The sequence below is a fragment of the Bos mutus genome, chromosome 5, assembly GCF_027580195.1.
Source record: "Bos mutus isolate GX-2022 chromosome 5, NWIPB_WYAK_1.1, whole genome shotgun sequence".
Classification (NCBI taxonomy): Eukaryota; Metazoa; Chordata; class Mammalia; order Artiodactyla; family Bovidae; genus Bos; species Bos mutus.
Genome location: NC_091621.1, coordinates 24,042,566 through 24,062,565, shown reverse-complemented (window position 1 = coordinate 24,062,565; position 20,000 = coordinate 24,042,566). Strand labels below are relative to the sequence as shown.

The window sequence follows — 20,000 nt, the reverse complement described above, 5'->3', positions numbered from 1 at the left end:
TTCAGCCTTTATTTTCATGTATTTTATTTTTATTTATTCACACTGCCACATTTCTCCTCTACCTCCCTTTGTTCTTTGCCCTTCATTTTCAAACTATATTCTTTGTTGTGTCAAACTAACTCCCTGAATGCTTTTAAAATGAGATACCAATGTTGTACTATAATCCTGTCATCCATTAGCTCTGCAGTAGTCTTACACAAATAAACCCAAAAGTAGAAACAATGAAATAAGACTGAAAAATATCAGAAAATACAGTCTACATTAAAATCACATGTATCTGCAAAATAGATAGTTCCTTCACTTCCAACAAAACTGACGTGAAAGTTCTTTGCCACGTTAATCTTTGTGAAGTAAAAAAAGCAAAGTGAAACCCTCTCGTCTCTTGAATTGCTGTAACATGTTGTTAACTTAGCTAAGTACTCAAAAATAGATAATGGTATTTTAAAAGTTGTACAACTTGTGTTCCAATCTGATTAAAGATGATAATAACAGATCTTTAAATTTTACTTTACATATATTTAATTTTAAAATATTCTTAAAACAAAACTCCAGAGTTATAAAGGCAAATTTAAACTATAACATGAACAAATGCATATTTTAATACATTTTACCAAGTATTGTATGTAGTATGTTCCACATGGAACATCCTGGGTATTTGTTGGAAACATACTGGGTATCAATACTGCGTATTTGTTGCATAGAAAAGATGCTTATTAACTATTTATTGAAGTACATATTTTTAACTGTATGATATGTAACAAGTCCTTTTTTCCTCCAAGAGAAAAATTCTTAGCAAATAAGTTATAATTAATTTTAAATCACACCTTTAAAAACATTCAGCATAAAAAAGAAAAATAAAAAGTCTACTCTTAATGGAAGCACACGCAAAGATCTTAGAACCACGTACGTTCTCCTCATCAACTTCCTAACTTGAAAAACTGCACAATGCAGTCTCTGCCTTGAATCCTTTCTGATATCAGATGTGTGAATAAATAATCAACATATAAAGTACCTCACTTAATTTGCTATCTAGAACCATTTCTGAAAGAATACCTAAAGGAGTTCTATAGCAAAACGAAAACAGATATAAGAAAGATCAGGACCCAAGAAACAGTAATGAGTAAAATAAACAGGTAAAATTAAACAGTTAATTCTAAATAGCAGTTCACAACATGGCTGTAACACTTAATAAAATTCTTCAGAAATGGTTTTTAAGAAAGTAAAGACATAATGAAAAATATTACAAAAATTCCAGATTGAAGGCAGCTTAAGGACACAGGTGTGTGTGTGTTTGTGTGTTAGTTGCTTAGTCATGTCCAGTTCTTTGTGATCCCGTAAGTCGGTAGCCATTCCCTTCTCCAGAGGATCTTCCTGAACCAGGGATGAACCTGGGTTTCCCACATTGTAGGCAGATTCTTTACCATCTGAGCCACCAGGAAAGCTCCTAAGGGCACGGAGGTCAGAGACAAATCAAAAGTACTAAAGTACCTACATTGGGAGGACCAGATGGAGGTTTTAGAATTTAACACACTCCCTATATTAACAAAGAACACAAAGTCAAATAGGCTTCTTAAAGTTAACTGGTAGACAGATAAATATAAACTTACGTCTAACTTTTAACGAGAAGTTTTTTAAAAGGAGTAAAAATGTAGTTAATCCAACCAAAGAGGGAAAGGAGAGAAAAGGACAAGGACAATGGTGTAATAAAAAGAAGACAAGATGTCAGCAACAATACCAAATATATTGGTTTGCATAATAGATGTGGTCAGCCAAATATAAGCCACTAAAGACTAATCATTTGGCATTAGTTTAGTAGACATTTATTCAGTCATCACTTGTGACCTATTTGTGCTTTGTGCCGGGGATAAATATAACAGAAGAATTAAACAGGGGCTCTAACCCCAAAGACTCTATAGGATAGGAAGTTAAAGTTATTATAGTCCATTTTGTGGAATTTCAAATTAGAAATAATTAAAACAAATTACCATATTTTTTCCTATATGGGATTATAAATTCATATACATGGTTTTAAAAAAAATTGTACTATGATATCGGATTAAAAATTAGCTTCAGATTTGATCAGAAATCAATGTATGTTTTTATAAAAATGGTATACCAGTGGTGACAGAAATTAAGAAACACAGAAACAGTGTAGGGATGGGGGTGACATGATTGCCTTAAGTAGACACAATCAGAAAAATTTATCCAGTTTTTAAGAGGACTTAATACTGGTTCATATAGCTTGCAACATATTTTTGCTTTGGTCTTATCCATCCTCCTCCTTTTCCCACCAAACACAACTTCTATCACTATGCTTTCAAAAGACAGACTGATGTGTTTGTTTAAGATGTATGGTATCTTTAGACCAAACAGACGTTTTTCCATTTGCCATTTTATGTAGTATTTACACATAACCTCAGTGAAGGAGCAAAATGAGGGATTAAAAAGACTTCCTCTAGGTAAATATGACAGAGGCTGAATACACATCATTATCTCTGGATAAAAAAGACAGAACAACTACAATCAATGGGCAAAACTCCAAAATTAATAGTTATATTTGCCACCTATTTATATACATAGAAAACATTTATAGTTAAACCCTCTAAAATAACTTATTTGCAAATGATGAAGGTCTGCCTAGTTGTAAAAGTAAACGCAAAAATTACATATTGACTGAAATGCTACCCTGCCTAACTGAAAACAAAAATCCTAGTTCTTTTATGCTGAACTTAACCTAATAAATATTAACACTTCAAAGGATGTATTCAAGAGTAGCACAAAAGCTATATTTTAGTTGAAATTTCTTTTTAATTTATGCTGTTTTGGCTAAAAAGCAAGTACAATTTGATAAGGTAAAACACAACTTCCAGTGGATTATATTATGAATGATATATTTTTCCTGTAATATTTTACTGGTTATAAATTTTAGAGTAAAAGCTTAAGATAGTGGTCATTAAAAACAGAATGTGAAAATATTTTAATCATATTCAGTCATTAATCATGTCATTTTTACCAGATTTCCCTGCTAAGTTATTTGAAACAGATTAAAACATTTGCTAAACCATAGCTTTCCTGTTTCTGAACATCCCATATACAACCATTCTATTAACTCAGTGAGAAATGCAGGTAACAGATAAATGTAGATGCTTTCATTTTTTGGTTACGTAGACCCATGACTTGTTTGGTGACACAACATATATATCAAAATTCATATGAATTGGGAAAATATCTTCTTGAAAAATCATGTCAAAAAAGAAAGATTATTAAATCTAGCAGTAAGAAGAATAAATCATAAGAGAAAGTTACCATCAATCATTTGATAAAAGTAAGACATGGTATCTTTCAGATTTCTAATAGATAAATCTGAAGTATTTTGAAAGAACAGAAAAAAGTTACTTTTTAATAAACTGGTTATAAGATAAAGATGAGAATTAGTTTAACTGCTTTTCAAACTGGGGAATTTCTAAAAGGTAATTAAAAAAAATAATAGCTAAGACAGGATTTCTACAAAACAAATTAGTCTTTTGAAAAACCATAAAAATATTTCCTTTAAAATTGGTTATAAAATAGAGAGTAGAATTAACCATGTGAAAATACGCATGGTTGTCTTTAAATGTTGTCTTTAAACGTTTTCCTCAAATCTAGTGTCATGCCTATTAAGTAATAAAATATTAAGCTGCATATCTTTAAATTTAAAATAATCCTACTAACAAAGCATCTTTGTTCATTTCTATAATTTCCTACTTCAGGAAAACACATACATTTATCATTACTTTGTTGTCACCCTTACCACTGAGAAGTTTACAAATACTAAAACATTGTGATCAGTAACTAGCTGTTGAATTAATAGTTAAATCAGTCGCATAATTAAACTGACACTGGGATCTGTGATTTTTTTTTCCTCAGGTATGTGCAGGCGCACAAACAAAATAATCAAAAGCCTCTCCCCCTTGGCCTTGTTAACTATAAAACAAACAGGTAGCAGAGAGAGGTGACTGTTGCCTGTTTATCATAGTCATGTAAGAATATCCTAACAGTAGTTTATAGTTAATTTCTACACTGAAAGTTGTTTCTGTTAGACACTAAATTATCTTGAAATAATTTACAAATAGCTTGGTTAAGGCAACATGAAAGCTTTATCTGAGTATAATCAACAATTTTGGAATTGAGTGTGGTTACATTAAACTTCCAAGGGAGGCTTCCCAGGTGGCGCTAGTGGTCAAGAATCCGCCTGCCAATGCAGGAGATACAAGACAGGCGTTAGATTCCTGGGTCAGAGAACCCCTGGAGGAGGGCATGGCAACCCACTCCAGAGAATCCCCGTGGACAGAGGAGTCTGGCAGGCTACAGTTCAGAGGGTCACAAAGAGTCAGACACGACTGAAGCAACTTAGCACGCATGCACATTAAACTTCCAAACTGACAAAATGGTATTCACTTGACACTAATATTTTCCCTTTCATTCATTCATTCATTTACAAAAAAATATGAATCATTTTAACAAAACATTTATGAAATTTCTGTATTTTGACATGACTGTATTCTCATAAAATTTTATAAAATCCTCAGGTTACATAAAATGCATGCTAATTACCCAGAAAATTTGGGAAGGGGGAATTGTATTTCATCATGGATGAATTTCACATAATTTTAAAACTAGATTTGCGGGGAAATTTTAAATTCTTGTATATATAAACACACATACTTGAAACTAAAGGCAATTTTAAGTTGTAGTATGCAGTATTCTTCTACAATCTTAAAAAACATAAAATCATACAGCTAGAAAAATAAATATATTAGTACAATACTTAGAATTTAAAAACCAACAAATGTCTAAATGAATAAATCAGCAAAAGACACGTATCTAGACAATATTTTAAGAAGTACTGCTAACTAAGAAACAAGGCATGATAAAAAAATAAATTGAGTACATTTTCATATAGTATAATTTAAAAGGCAAAAATATAGATAAAAATTAACATAAAGCAAGCCACAAAATGTGACAAATTTGAAGAAATTCCTACGAAGTCAACTCTAATGTATCACATTTGAATGAGTTTCAATGCCCCTTTCATTTGTATAGTAAAAGTATCTTTTACTTTAGTATGCAGCAACCCAGGGGGAAATTGACTTCATTTTGATAAAATATTGTAGCATAGAAATGAATTTAAATCCAATATGTTATCAGGATAATATCTCAAACTCTATTTTTCATTGATTGGGGAGCCTGGGGCTTACTAATTTGATAAACTCTAAAACTTAAGTCTTTGCATTGCTGTTTTGTGTTGCTATGTTCTGTTGTAAAATATATTAGTTGCTAGCAAATTTTCTTGTTATTTACATCTCTCACCATCTATATAATGGCCTTCCATCAATATCATGAATGATTTGGATGCAAGGTAGTTTATAGGTACATTTTTTGAAGAAAAATATGATTTTTACAAGTGGTAAATATTCTGCATTATCTTGTAAGTGACAAAAATACTTCCCTTTGCAAAACTCAACATTATTCCATTTATCATTCATTCATTCATCACTTATTCAACAAATCTTACCCCGTACTACTGTGTAAAAACATACTGTTGAATAAGTATATCTTTAGTGTATATCAATTAAATATCTTTAATTTCAACAAAGGGCCTCTCTGGTGGTTCAGATGGCAAAGATTCAGCCTGCAATGCGGGAGACCTGGGTTTGATATCTGGGTTGGTAAGATCCCCTGGAGGAGGGCATGGCAACCCACTCCAGTATTGTTGCCTGGAGAATCCCCATGGACAGAGGAGCCTGGCAGGTTACAGTCCATGGGGTCGCCAAAAGTCAGACACGACTAAGCAACTAAGCACAGCACAGCACAATTTCAGCAAAAACAAAAAAGCAGTACAACTAAACTGGTAGGTTACTAATTTGCAGTATTTGAATACCAAATAGGCCATCTGACCACTTAAGTGATACATGTATTTGAATCTCCAAAATATATATATTGAAAATGCACTAAAATCCACTAAAAGTGGTCATCAAGCAAAAATTTACTTTTAATTTGTTCTTCTTTGATTTCTATCCAGGAAAATTAATTCAAAAATCAAAATAACCTCTTGGAAAATGTTCTTTCCTATAGTATAGTTCTATAATACAAAAGACAAGACCAAACATTTTTTGAGACATAAAAAGAACTAAAAAGTCATTGTCATTTTAAATTATTTTAATATCAATTTTGATATAATAAGCAAGTGATTTCTAGCTTGCTTATTACTACATTTGTACTTATTCCTTAAAATATTTCATACTGTAAAATATCCAATCTTTTGAACCTTAGTCTACTCATTTATAAAATGGAAATAATTATTAGAATTCTTATAGATTAAATAAGTTAGTAAATATAGAGCACTAAGTACAATGTGTCACACAGCAATATAAAAGCAGAGTTAGCAATTGTTACTATTATTATTATCCACATAATTCGGTCCAAATTCTTTAATCTAATAGACTCTCAAGTATACCATTAGCACTCAACAAAAGTCCTCCAGTTCTGGCAAGTTGGTTTACTTACTGTTCCTCAAATATATTTTGTACCTTCACTTCTGTGTCTGCCTTCAACTGACTTATTATTTAAAATGATCTCCCTCTTTATTTCATGGCAAATAGATGGGGAAACAGTGGAAACAGTGGCTGACTTTATTTTGGGGGGCTCCAAAATCACTGCAGATGGTGATTGTAGCCATGAAATTAAAAGACATTTACTCCTTGGAAGGAAAGTTATGACCAACCTAGATAGCATATTAAAAAGCAGAGATATTACTTTGCCAACAAAGGTCCATCTAGTCAAGGCTATGGTTTTTCCAGTGGTCATGTATGGATGTGAGAGTTGGACTGTGAAGAAAGCTGAGCACCGAAGAGTTGATGCTTTTGAACTGTGGTGTTGGAGAAGACTCTTGAGAGTCCCTTGGACTGCAAGAAGATCCAACCAGTCCATTCTGAAGGAGATCAGTCCTGGGTGTTCTTTGGAAGGAATGATGCTGAAGCTGAAACTCCAATACTTTGGCCACCTGATGCGAAGAGCTGACTCATTGGAAAAGACCCTGATGCTGGGAGGAATTGAGGGCAGGAGAAGAAGGGGACGACAGAGGATGAGATGGCTGGATGGTGATTCGATGGACATGAGTTTGGGTAAGCTCTGGGAGCTGGTGATGGACAAGGAAGCCTGGAATACTGCACCCATGGGGTTACAATGTGTTGGACACAACTGAGCAGCTGAATTGAGAGCTTTGAGGGAGAACCATTCCCTCTGGGCAAGGCCTGAAAACAGAAATGGCAGGTCTGTGATCCGAGACCAAGAGGGCACCATGGGCCTGGCTGCCCAGACATGCGCGGGGCATGCAGCAGTCCAGCAACACTGATGATGAACGAGGCCCACTGCCCCACTATCTGCCCCTGCAGGTCACTTCCCATCCCACCTCTTGAATTGCACATCTGAAAAATGTGGATACTCTTTCTTCGCAAGGGCTCTTAGGAGCCACCATCTATGTAAACATTACTATGAAAACATCTATGTAAACATTACATGTGGAGAGCTGACTCATTTGAGAAGACCCTGATGTTGGGAAAGATTGAGGGCAGGAAGAGAAGGGGATGACAGAGGATGAGCTGGTTGGATGGCATCACAGACTCAATGGACATGGGTTTGGGTAGACTCCGGCAGTTAGTGATGGACAGGGAAGCCTGATGTGCTGCGGTTCTTGGGGTCAAAAAGAGTCAGACACTACTGAGCGACTGAACTGACTGACTGGCTTTATTTCTATCTAAACTCTAGCCTTAAAGACCCAAGTCTTGCCTTCAACATGGAACCTCCCTGATCAATCACCATAACCTAAAGTAATCCGCCTTCTTCTAAATTCTACTATGACTCTATTACTGGAACCACTCATGTTGTCCTACACCTACAGATACCTTAGTGTGTGTGTATATGTATCTTATCTCTCCAGTTAGATTATAAGCTCCATGAGGGCAGGAACTGTCATACTCATATATCCGCCACCATGTCTTAGGTATAGTAAGTGCTCTACATGCACATATGATTTGACTGATCATGCAGAATCAATGCAAAAGCGTCTACATACTGGCTCAATGCATTAACAACAGTAATCTAGACCTGAGAATGTTTAGAAACAAGAGACTACACACAGCCAACACAACTGCATGAATGGTAGCCATAATTGGGCCAAAATAAGCTTCCCAACTTATACTACTTGGTAATAGCTCCTGGTACTTAGAAATAACATGTAGGCATACATGCTCAGTGACTTAGACATGTCCGACTCTTTGCAACCCCACGGACTGCCAGGCTTCTCTGTCCATGGGATTTTCCCAGCAAGAATACTGGAGTGGGTTGCCATTTCCTTCTCCAGGGGATCTTCCCAACCCAGGGATCGAACCCATGTCTCCTGCGTCTCCTGCATTAGCAGGTGGATTCTTTACCACTGAGCCATATGGGAAGCCCATAGAAATAACATGGGTAAATCTCAAAAACATAGTATAGAGAAAAGATATCAATGGGCTTCCAAAGTGGTGCTAGTGGTAAAGAGCCCACCTGCTAAGCAGAAACATAAGAGATGAGGGTTCAGTTGCAAACAGTTGGACGTGACTGAAGCGACTTAGCACACATGCATGCATCACATGCAAGACTACGCACTGTATGATTCCATTTTATATGAAGCTAGAGAATAGACATCTAATCAATGATAACTGAAGTCAGAATAGTGGTTCCCTCTGGGGAGTAGTTACTGACTGAAGGAAAACATGAGGGAACATTCTAGGGTAAAGGAAATGGCCTCTATCTTGGCCTATATATTGACGTTGGTCTATATCTTTATTTTAGTATGCTGAAGTGGTGAGTTAAACCATTAAAATTTTAATATACGCTTCAATAGCTAAAAAACATTTAAATTGTAAATTTTAAGTTCTAAAGCTACTACCCATGGTCTCCTGCTCCAAGAACTTGGAAACAAAGTCTTAAGTAGCAGATTTGTAGTATGTTTGCCAAGTCTAATGGCAAAACTATCTTCTGTATGGATGCATGAGCAGATGGATGGATGAAGTTGAAGCCAATGAGAGCCAAATAAAGTCTCAATGGCCAGGACCATTCCTATTTTGAGACAGATAATTCATGGTACCTTTAACTCATAAAGCTAAACATTCAATTTGTCTGTTTTCAAACTTTGTTCTTGTCAACCACAAATTGGCACTTGCCATGAGTGCTTGCCACCTGCCTCCACAGGGATTAAATCATGTGCTGCTGCAGCTGCTGACGTTCAACACCCTTTGAAGGAGTTCAGGGTAAGAGCAGAAATGAGGCACTCTGTGCTCAGAGAAAAACTGGTAGGACAGGTCTTCAGAAAGTTAGATATTCTCAGGAGCTGATTTTATGAGCCCAATTCTTCATATCTAGAAAAGCACTAAGATCCTTCATGGTGACGACTATTTCTCGTGACTAGCAAAAGCTTCACAGGACCAGCAGAAACTTTCTACAAAACAAACAAACAAAAAGTGCTTGATTGCATGTATTTCCCCTTTACCAAAATCATAATATATATGTCCTTTCCGCCTAGGTCCTGGGAACAGTCTCTCAGAGTTATCTGAGCTATCTGTCTCCTGGGCTGCAGTCCTCATAGTGCCCCAAATAAAGCTTAACTCGCAACTCTTAGGTTGTGCATTGTTTTTAAGTTGACATTCTTCTGTGTGCAACAGGGTAACTTTCTGGACATGATCTGACTCCCTATGTAGGTCTGCCTTTAGGGCGATAATATATAATAGTAAGGAAATTTCAGGCCCAACATGAATGATTTATTTTGACAAATTGATAAAGTGAGTTCATATGGTAATTTTGCGAGTTATAGAGCTTGACTAGAGAAAAAAGACAATGATCGTGCAGATGTAAGTATTCTGAGCTATGTGAAAATTAGACTTCTCATTGTAAACAAATATATCTGAATTTTAGTTTCATTCATCCATCTTTGGGGTTTGTCCACATGAGTCCATCCCTGGGAGCTATGGAAATATCTACGTTTCTGAGTCTAAAATTTTAAGACTAGATACTGGAAAACAGAAAATTCACCAAGGCAATTGATACTAATATTTCAGGCCTCTTGGGAAACTGCCAGGAACATTTTCAGTGGCCTACTAATGGCCACATTGTAATCATTTATAAATCTGTACTATACTTGGTATTTTTAAGGTGTGTTTATAAACATATTATGTTTAATTTGAAAAAGATTAAATTTGATAATATATAATAGTATACATAGTAATTATATAAAACAAAAAGCTAATAATAGAAAACTTTAAAACAAAAGGTGCTCATTAAAATAACTATCTTATGATCTAACAAAAAGGACACAGTCCTTGCAACTTGAAGACCTGAAGTTCAGTCCTAGATTAGCCAATTACCACTTATGTGGACTTAAGCAACTCAATAAACCTTACTGTATCTCAGAAAGGTAAAAATATCCCTTTGTATCTTACAAAGATTTTTGTGAGTCTCAAACGATAAGATTAATTAGATGCTTTTCAAATGGTAAAGCATTATGTAATATAAATATTTCTATCATCATATATCCATTAATATCACATCTGAAGTTAGGTTACCAAATGATGCAACTACATAGAAGGAATTAGATTCACTTAAAAATATAATCACGCTAACTCTATAAAATATTTTTACTAAATAACTGATATGCAGATGACACCACCCTTATGGCAGAAAGTGAAGAGGAACTCAAAAGTCTCTTGATGAAAGTGAAAGAGGAGAGTGAAAAAGTTGGCTTAAAGCTCAACATTCAGAAAACGAAGATCATGGCATCTGGTCCCATCACTTCATGGGAAATAGATGGGGAAACAGAGGAAACAGTGTCAGACTTTATTTTGGGGGGCTCCAAAATCACTGCAGATGGTGACTGCAGCCATGAAATTAAAAGACACTTACTCCTTGGAAGGAAAGTTATGACCAACCTAGATAGCATATTCAAAAGCAGAGACATTACTTTGCCAACAAAGGTCCATCTAGTCAAGGCTATGGTTTTTCCTGTGGTCATGTATGGGTGTGAGAGTTGGACAGTGAAGAAGGCTGAGTGCCAAAGAATTGATGCTTTTGAACTGTGGTGTTGGAGAAGACTCTTGAGAGTCCCTTGGACTGCAAGGAGATCCAACCAGTCCATTCTGAAGGAGATCAGCCCTGGGATTTCTTTGGAAGGAATGATGCTAAAGCTGAAACTCCAGTACTTTGGCCACCTCATGCGAAGAGTTGACTCATTGGAAAAGACTCTGATGCTGGGAGGGATTGGGGGCGGGAGGATAAGGGGACGACAGAGGATGAGATGGCTGGATGGCATCACTGACTTGATGGACATGAGTCTGAGTGAACTCCAGGAGTTGGTGATGGACAGGGAGGCCTGGCGTGCTGTGATTCATGGGGTCGCAAAGAGTCGGACACGACTGAGCGACTGAACTGAACTGAACTGAAGGACATAAAGTTCTCCTGTGATAGATTCAATTTGGGGCCTCTATTATTCTTCCCTTCCTATCTCTACAGCCTTCACCGTGTGATTTGACAGTTCTGCCCACTAGAGGGGCAGAATACTTAACACCACATGACAAGTGAGAAGAACATGCTCTTTCCATTTCTTTCCTTTTGGCTTGAACATCCTCGTGCTTGGTCAATGGGATACTACCAGATCTGCTGCAGAGACTTGAAATGTGCTTGACCAGTGGGGCTTGCCTTCTCTTTTACCATTAATGATAAGACTTGTGAAGCAGACCTGAACCTAACCTGTGACTAGTTTATGTCAACCAACTCCCACCCAAGCCGTAGATGTGTGAGCACAAATAAACTACTGTTGCTTTAAGTCACTGCTTCTTATGGTGTCCTTTCACACTTTGTTACTGTGACGATCACTAACTGACGGGCCCAGTGATCACACAGACCATAGTATACTATATTTGTAAGATCATTAGTTTAAAGGATCATCTTTAGGTTACTGGTGGCTCAGAGGTTAAAGCATCTGCCTCCAATGTGGGAGACCTGGGTTCAATCCCTGGGTCAGGAGGATCCCCTAGAGAAGAAAATGGTAACCCACTCCAGTATCCTTGCCTGGAGAATCCCATGGACAGACAAGCCTGGTAGGCTACAGTCCACGGGGTTGCAAAGAGTCAGACACAACTGAGCGACTTCACTTTCTTTCTTTCTTTAGGTTATTTATAGATAATGTAATCCATAGCCATTAATTTTATCATTTAATCAGAAGTAATCAGTGACTACTAACTATTTACCAGGGAATATTCTAGGCACTGGGCTATTCAGGGTATGGAACATTAGCTTCCCTAATAAACAATGGCAAAATCTTAGTGGCCTATTACAGTAAAAGTTTATTTCCCTCTACATAAAGGCCAATGAAGATGTTCCTGGATGAAGAGCTCTCCTGAGTGGATCTCTTCCAAGTATGACTCAGGAACCAAGACTCTTTCCATACTGTGATGCCATCATGTTCAACATATACCCCTGATGTCACCTCAGAAGGGGAAGTGAGATGTGGGAAAGCTTATTGGATACTTAATCCACTTAGCCCAGAAATGACATATACTCCACTGGGAGAATTAGTCATATGTCCCCACACAGATGCAAAGGGGCTGGAAACTGTAATCTCTGGCTGAGGAGCCACTTCCCAGCAACAACTCTACACCATGAAAGGGGAGGATAAATCTTCGGTCGTTAGTTAAGCATTTCGATCACAGCTGGAAAACAGAACAAAGACTCCCAATCTCTTAACTAATTATCTCACACCAGATACCAAAATTATAAAGGTGAATAAGACATGATTCTTGCCTTCAAAAAAAGTCATAGACTTGGAGAGAAAGAGGGATCCACACAAATAATTATAGCAGATAATAAATGCTATAGTAAATGTAAATACAAGATCCAGTGTTTGTACAGTGGAAGGGATGATGAATTTCTGGGGAGGTGTTAAGGAAGACTATATTTAATTGAGGGAGTGATGCCTGAGCTGAGCCTTAAAAGGCAAATAGAATCTTGCCAGACAGATGGAGAAGTAGGGGAGGATGCTAAGTGGAGAAAACAAAGGTTTGCATCATATAATGGGGCAGAGCCTTTTTCCTGATAAAGTTATGGTATCAAGGGCAAGAGGGAAGAGGAAAACACTTGTATTTACAATGGTAAAACAGCTTCTTGCTTCACATACAAATTTGGAATAACATAAGTTTCTTAATTGGGCTTCCTTGGTGGCTCAGCAGTAAAGAATCTGCCTGCCATTGCAGGAGATATAAGAGATGCAGGTTCAATCCCTAGATTGTGAAGATCCTCTGGAGATGGAAATAGCAGCCCACTCCAGTATTCTTGCCTGGAGAATCCCATTGACAGAGGGGCCTAGTGGGCTTCGGTCCATTGAGTTGCAAAGAGTCAGACACGACTTAGCAGCTGAACAACAACAAGAAGTTTACTAATTAGAGCAGCTTTCATTTCAATGAGCACTGCTCTGGAATAATGTTCTCTACAGAAGGACAAGTGCAATCTGTGACCTGAGCAAGATGGCAAGTGCCAGAATATATAGAGTACCTAGAGCAGACAACACAGAGATGGTGATACTTAAGGAGGCAGAATTCAGGAGAAAAAACACTGAATGACAAATTATCTCTCCTCTCAAAGTCTTTGTCAGGTAGAATAAAACAAACAAATAATGGTAAAAATGATGAATTGGGTTGATCTAATAACTATGTATCACACTCCTTATGTTGCAGAGAATATACTTTTCAAATCACCCACAGAAGAGTTATAAAAATTAAACACCAACTAGGCCCCAAGATAAAAATCTAGTAAGTACAGAACGATAAACTTAGTAAAAAAGTAATAAGGTCACATTCTTTGACCACCAAAGCAATGAAACTGAAAATTACTAAACAAAAGTAGCAAGTAGAAAGTTTGGAAGTTCAAAAAAACACTTTCCTAAATAATCAGTGTGTCCAAAAGAAAATCAAAACGGCAGCTACTTAAAATATGATTTAAAAAAATCTCGGAGTCAGTTAAAGCTTTGATGAAGGAAATTTATGGTTTTAAATGCTTTAATTGCAAATTAGAAGGAATGAAAGCACAAAATTTAAGTCTATGACATAATGATTATACATGAAATCCAAGAAAACCAATTGAAAATTATTAGAAGTAAAGAGAGATAAATCTTCACTCAGATTTATCTGCTCCAGCACCTCAGTACTTTGCCACCAGGCCCCACTGCTTCCTGGTCTCTAGTCTGTAAAAGGTAAATGAAGGGCTATGTCCCCTCTAAGTGATTCCACACAATCCCATGAGATTGTTACAGAGGAGGTTGCCTGATTTTCCAGGCCAACCTCGAATATGATCCAGTAAAAGAATGAATTAAAAAATAAATAAAAGTGAAGAGAATGGTATTCACAAACATTTGTCATTGTTCTCTTCTAAGTTAATCTCTCTTAATGATAATCAAATGTGAAATGTCACTCCTTATTAAAAGCTATAGAAAAACTAAACACTAGCCATTAGCATTATTAGGTTGTTCTCTTAAAAGTGTTTTCTTTAAGGTAGAAAGCAGTGAGATGCTTTGAACAAAGTAAAGAAAGGTGAATTTAACAAAATTTAAAATATATTAGCTTATATCTAAATATCAAGAGTTCTTTAGCACACCATCTGGATCTAAATTTAACCTCGGTAGCCCTTCTCAGCTAAATATGCAAAGAAATTCATGTGAATTTGTATAACAGACCAACCAGCTAAGAGTCTATGAGAGAAGGAATTGTATCCCCTCTGCTCAGAGGTAGAGTATCAGCATCTGGCATGTAGTATGCCTAATAAATATATGTTGAATGATGCCCAAAGACAGACTTCAATATTCTTACAGAGATTTATATTTCCTGGCTCTTCACTGTTAAGAGAACCTCAAAAATAAGAAATCTAAAATAACAAATAGATTTGTAGGAGTAAAATGATATTGTCAACATATTCTCATATTTATAAGATCTGAAAATGCTTTCCTTATTAATATTTCTTGAGAAAGGCTTACTATGTTCGGCAGATTGTCCCATTTGCTAATAAACTTTCAAAATTCTAGTTCTATATTCAAATTCCCTATTTTCCTTAATTTAGTGACCACTGTTAACAGCCCACTCTATTTTTCACCACCCATATGTTTTTGCCTCAAGCTTTAACTGATTATATTCTTTGATTTCCTTTCCCTGGTGTAGACTCCTTTTCAACTACAGATCTTAAAAGCGACACTAGCTGCTTTTTGTTCCTTGGAGCTTTTGAGGGTTTTTTTTTTTTTTCCTCTCTCTCTCTTTCAGGATAATTATATTCTGTTGTGCCTTTTATTATCGTGTCTTTTAGGATCTCCTAACCTTGTACACTCTTGGACTTTATTTAATAGTGAGCTCTCTCCTCCACTCTCCACACTAAACCATGCTCATTAGGTTTCTTAATCCTCCATAATTTGCTTTCATGAAATCTTATACCTTTGAGTTGCTGTGTTCTATGAGCCCATTTCCTTAGTACTGCTATTCCAAGCAGTCCAGAATCAACAACCACTAAACATAAGCTTATTCACTTTCTCAGCCAACATGACTCTACAGGAAAAAAAAAAAATCTTTGTTTTGAATGTTTATGGACCATGAAACTATACCATTTAACTTGGTATTTCATTTTCTCACCCAAACACTGCCTGAGAAGGTGAGGACCACAAAATGTAAGACTCTGGGAAGTCCTTACCATACAGTTTTTAACTTATAGGTTTCATGTTCTTCTTGGTCAAAAAACTATTTTAATAGAACAGAAATAACAATATCCTGATGTTATGTAGTAGCTAGTAAATTCTAACTATATCTTTTCCTCATACCCAGAATTCAGGAGATGAGAAAAAACATCTTTTTCCAGTTATTCTGCAAGAGCTCTGCTTTTCCAAACGGGTTGTTTTTTAAAAGACACGCTCACGTCACTGAAATTTGACTACACAGCCAACTTTGATCTTTTCAGCAATGCATTCTTTGCTTTGTCTTCGGTTCTGCTCATCACTGGCACCTTTGCTGATAGGTATGTACGGAAAGGCCAAGAGAGCATACAGTCTGGGTTTTGTTTTAACTTCCTAAGGACTTGGGTTAAATTTTTAAAAAACAACAACAACACACAAGACAAAACCCAACCAAACTTGGTAGTGAATTGAAAGAGTTAATGAAGTTTCCAAAGGTGCCTAGCTTATTCAAGCAAAGTTTACACTTCAGCCCTGTGCATGTTAACTTGTGATTCTCCCCATCCAGATGATAGAAAGCAAAGCCAGTAAGGTCTTTATTTAATTGGTTTGCATCCACACACTGACCTCCAGGGCTCTGTTGACATAGCCTATCACGCAATATGCTCCACAGTTCTCTGCCTCTTTCAAAAGCATGTTTCTCCTGAGGTTTGATATATGGCTTTCATGTTTAATCACTACACGAAACTCAGTGTTCTGCTTCCTCCAGCATCAACTAACTTCCCTTCTTGGGAGGTGGGGAAAAGAGCACTGCCTCTTGCTACTTCTGAACATAAAAGGAAGTCTGTTTTACTCTATTAGTAAAATCACCAACTACTCAGGATCATAGACAAGCAACATTAGTACATTAACTAGGAAACAGTATTAAAATGGAACCCTTAAAACTCCTTTAGAAACAAGGTAGGCTGATTGTTCTCAATTGGCAAAGCTCACCTTTAGGTCACTGGGTTATAAACAGAAATGGGGGTTAAACAGGATACAACTCGGTACATAGAGGACACAGCTAGACGGTAGCTAAAGTTTGCATCAAATTAGTCTTGAGAACAGAACAATTCTGGGGTTCTCAGATTAGAATTAATTCAGCACCTTCTGATTTTTTCTTAACCTTCACCACATGAATAGAACTTCCAAAATCTCCAACTGAATGTGGACACGGTAATGTCAAGATCCTTTCCATAAGAATTCGTATGTGACTCAAATTTCTGAGATAAATGAAAACCTCAGAAAAATAACTGACTTATTTCAATAAGTCAACACAATTTATAATTTTCAGGTTTTAAAAATCACATGAAATGTATTTCACTTTAAGATAATTCAAGCAAAAACAGAAAACTGAAACAAAAGGCAAAGTATTGATAACAGTAAAAGCTAGATGATGAATGCGTATGTGCTTACTATACTATACCCTCTACTTTTATATACAGTTGAAACTTTTTCATTTAAAAATTTTTTAAACTTTAAATGTGCAAAATTGTTTGTGAATCTGCTTTCGTAGAAAAAATCTATACAACTTTGATAAGAAAAAATTAAAACACTTCCTAGGCTGATCATTTAAAAAGTGACATTTTATATATATATTTAAAAAGTGACATTTTTCACCATGTTCTGACAATGAAAACTTTCCTTCCTTCCTTCTGAATCTCACTCTACAGCCTGAAACTCATTTATACAAACTGCAAATATGCAGTAAGCTGCATAAGTTGGGTGCTTTACTTGAAGGACCCAAATAAACTGTACACACACACGCACACACACACACATATATATATATATATTTTTTACTTTGAAATTCTTTCCTTTATGGCTAGTCATTGACCACACTATTTATTTTTTTAAGAGCTTTTCTTTTTCTTAGTAAGATCAGCATCTTCCTTCATTTAAAAATCTTACTTTGTCAGGAACACTGTTACAGTTGTATACAACACTAAACAGAGCTAGTTTACTTTCTGTATTTGATGAACAATAGAGAACCTGAACCTATTAAAGTCATATATTTAATTGTTCCAACATGCTACCTTATTCTAACCAAGGTTCGCATGCTATAGAATGCCAAAGAATACATTTCTAGCTTTCTTTGTCATGATCCCTTCTTTTGATATTAAGCTAAAAGAATTTATAAGAAAAAAAAGAATTACCTGATTCTTAACTTGAAACCATCTGAATTCTTTCCATGACATATTTAGATTCAAAATTAAAAGAAAAAATAAACATTTAATCATATTCCCTGTAAGATTTTTCAGAGCACAAAACTTTGGAGCTTTCAGAGACAGGCAGATGTTGTGCATGAAACATGTTTAAAAAAAATTAAGACTTAGAAAAAATAAGAATCATGAACAAAATCTTTGGTCACAAGAGTGAAAGATGTGTGCCTGTACAGATGTTATAACTATTTTCATGATAAATACTAACCTTCACTACAGGAATTTAGCAGCACACTTTAATTTGGATTTGAAAATTTAACATAAATTTTCTAACTTTGACAATAGCTGCCTAATATTTCAGTTTTATACACTATTTCCAGGTTTTGCCTTCAAAATGAACCTAGTGGACTTTTTCATTTTTAAAAGTTATATTCCAGATCCTGTAGGCTAAGCCCAGTTTTTGACTTGATTTTTAAGGGATTTGACCATAATCAACGGGATTTTTAGTAAGTATTTGATGGCTGATTGGCAATGATAAAAAGGCAGTTTTATGTAAAAATTAATCCTCACTTTTTTCCATTTCTCTTTTATTATATTTGAATATTTAAACTGTTTAAAAATGACAAAGACTTTTTACCCTATTTTGAATATTTTACCCTATTTTACTCCTATGAATCAATTAAAAAAAAAAAGTCAAAAGAATGGATACCATGCCATCATGCCTTTAGTCTCCACATCATCAACACTGTAAACCAGAAATGTTTACCTTCTATTATCACTGTCACATGTGACTCAGAAGCTCAAGAGCACACAGAATGGAAAGATTTCTGGTATCACAGTTCTTAAATTGGGTGAAGTTGTTAACGCACACGTACAGATGTCATATTTAAAGGGTCTCACGCCAAGTTGAACAAATTCATTAAGCCATACAATAAAAGATACAGTTTTTGAAGAAGAAAAACATATCAGCTCCTTAACATCACCATCAAAAAGTACAGTCCTTGGTTCCTTTGTGAACATAACAAACAAAAGCTTTTTTTAAAGTTAAAACATACTGGACTCAAACCAGAGTAAGAATGTTACTTTTAAATTCAATGAGTTATATATTTTTCTGCAAATTATTTTCTTCTGGAATTGAAAATTAATGTTTATCTATTAATACTTCGATAAAAGGCATAATTCCTTTGTACTGAACATGAGGTAATTTTGGTCCTTTAATCGTAAACACCGTCAGAAACTCTGGAGCGCGGAAATCTCAGCTAGTGACATGAGGACACAGTCAAGTGTAAGGATTATATAGCTATATTCATGCTTAATGAGAAGAAAACACCCAGTGAGGCTGACATGCCACTGTTTGTGAGAATGTAAACTTTGTCTTGACAGAGCCAAAACAATGACTTAAGGTGACCTTCGCTTCCCATCACCCACATCCCTGGCAAAACAAATTTTAACAAATGAATAAGTCATAGACAAATCTCTATTTCTACTGGCTAAAACCCTTCACAGTTTGCTGGATTAAATGTATCTATTACCCATATGTGATGACAAGTCACTTGCAGAGAACCTTCAAATTATTCAGGATTTTTGTCCACTGAGAGAATAACATTCTGTTTTTAGCAATGAGTATCTATGACCTTCACCTTTGCTTTTAAAATGAAACTCTGCAGATACAGAGCCTTTAGTACTTATTTCAGAACCATCGAGAATCCCAAAGTGAACATCTTAATAACTTATGATTCCAAACAGTCAATAGTCCTGCTTTGAGGTGGGGTTCATGTTTTGAAAAGAGACTGCCTAGTCTGTTTAAAATCAAAATGGTTCTTGATCTGATGAATTACTCCTCAGAGAATAATGTAAATAAAATATACTCAGAATAACATTATTAATATAAACATACCTGAACCGGAGTCAAATTTGGTTTCTGACCTGCAAAGGGAAAGAAATTTTTTACAATATAAAACTTGCTTATTAAACAGTAACTTAAGAAGGGGGAAAGATATAATAGTTACAGATTTCAGTACATTGGTCAA

General features: G+C 35.7%; 1 protein-coding gene across 6 annotated transcripts in view; it reads right to left on the bottom strand.

Moving 5' to 3' along the window:
- MSRB3 (methionine sulfoxide reductase B3) overlaps positions 1-20,000 on the bottom strand; it is a 180,360-nt gene that overhangs the window by 55,632 nt on the left and 104,728 nt on the right. For all 6 annotated transcript variants that reach the window (XM_070370544.1, XM_005910352.3, XM_070370543.1 and 3 more), the window contains one exon: positions 19,868-19,896. In XM_070370544.1, coding sequence (XP_070226645.1) covers positions 19,868-19,896 — 29 coding nt within the window. The remainder of the gene's footprint in view (positions 1-19,867; positions 19,897-20,000) is intronic.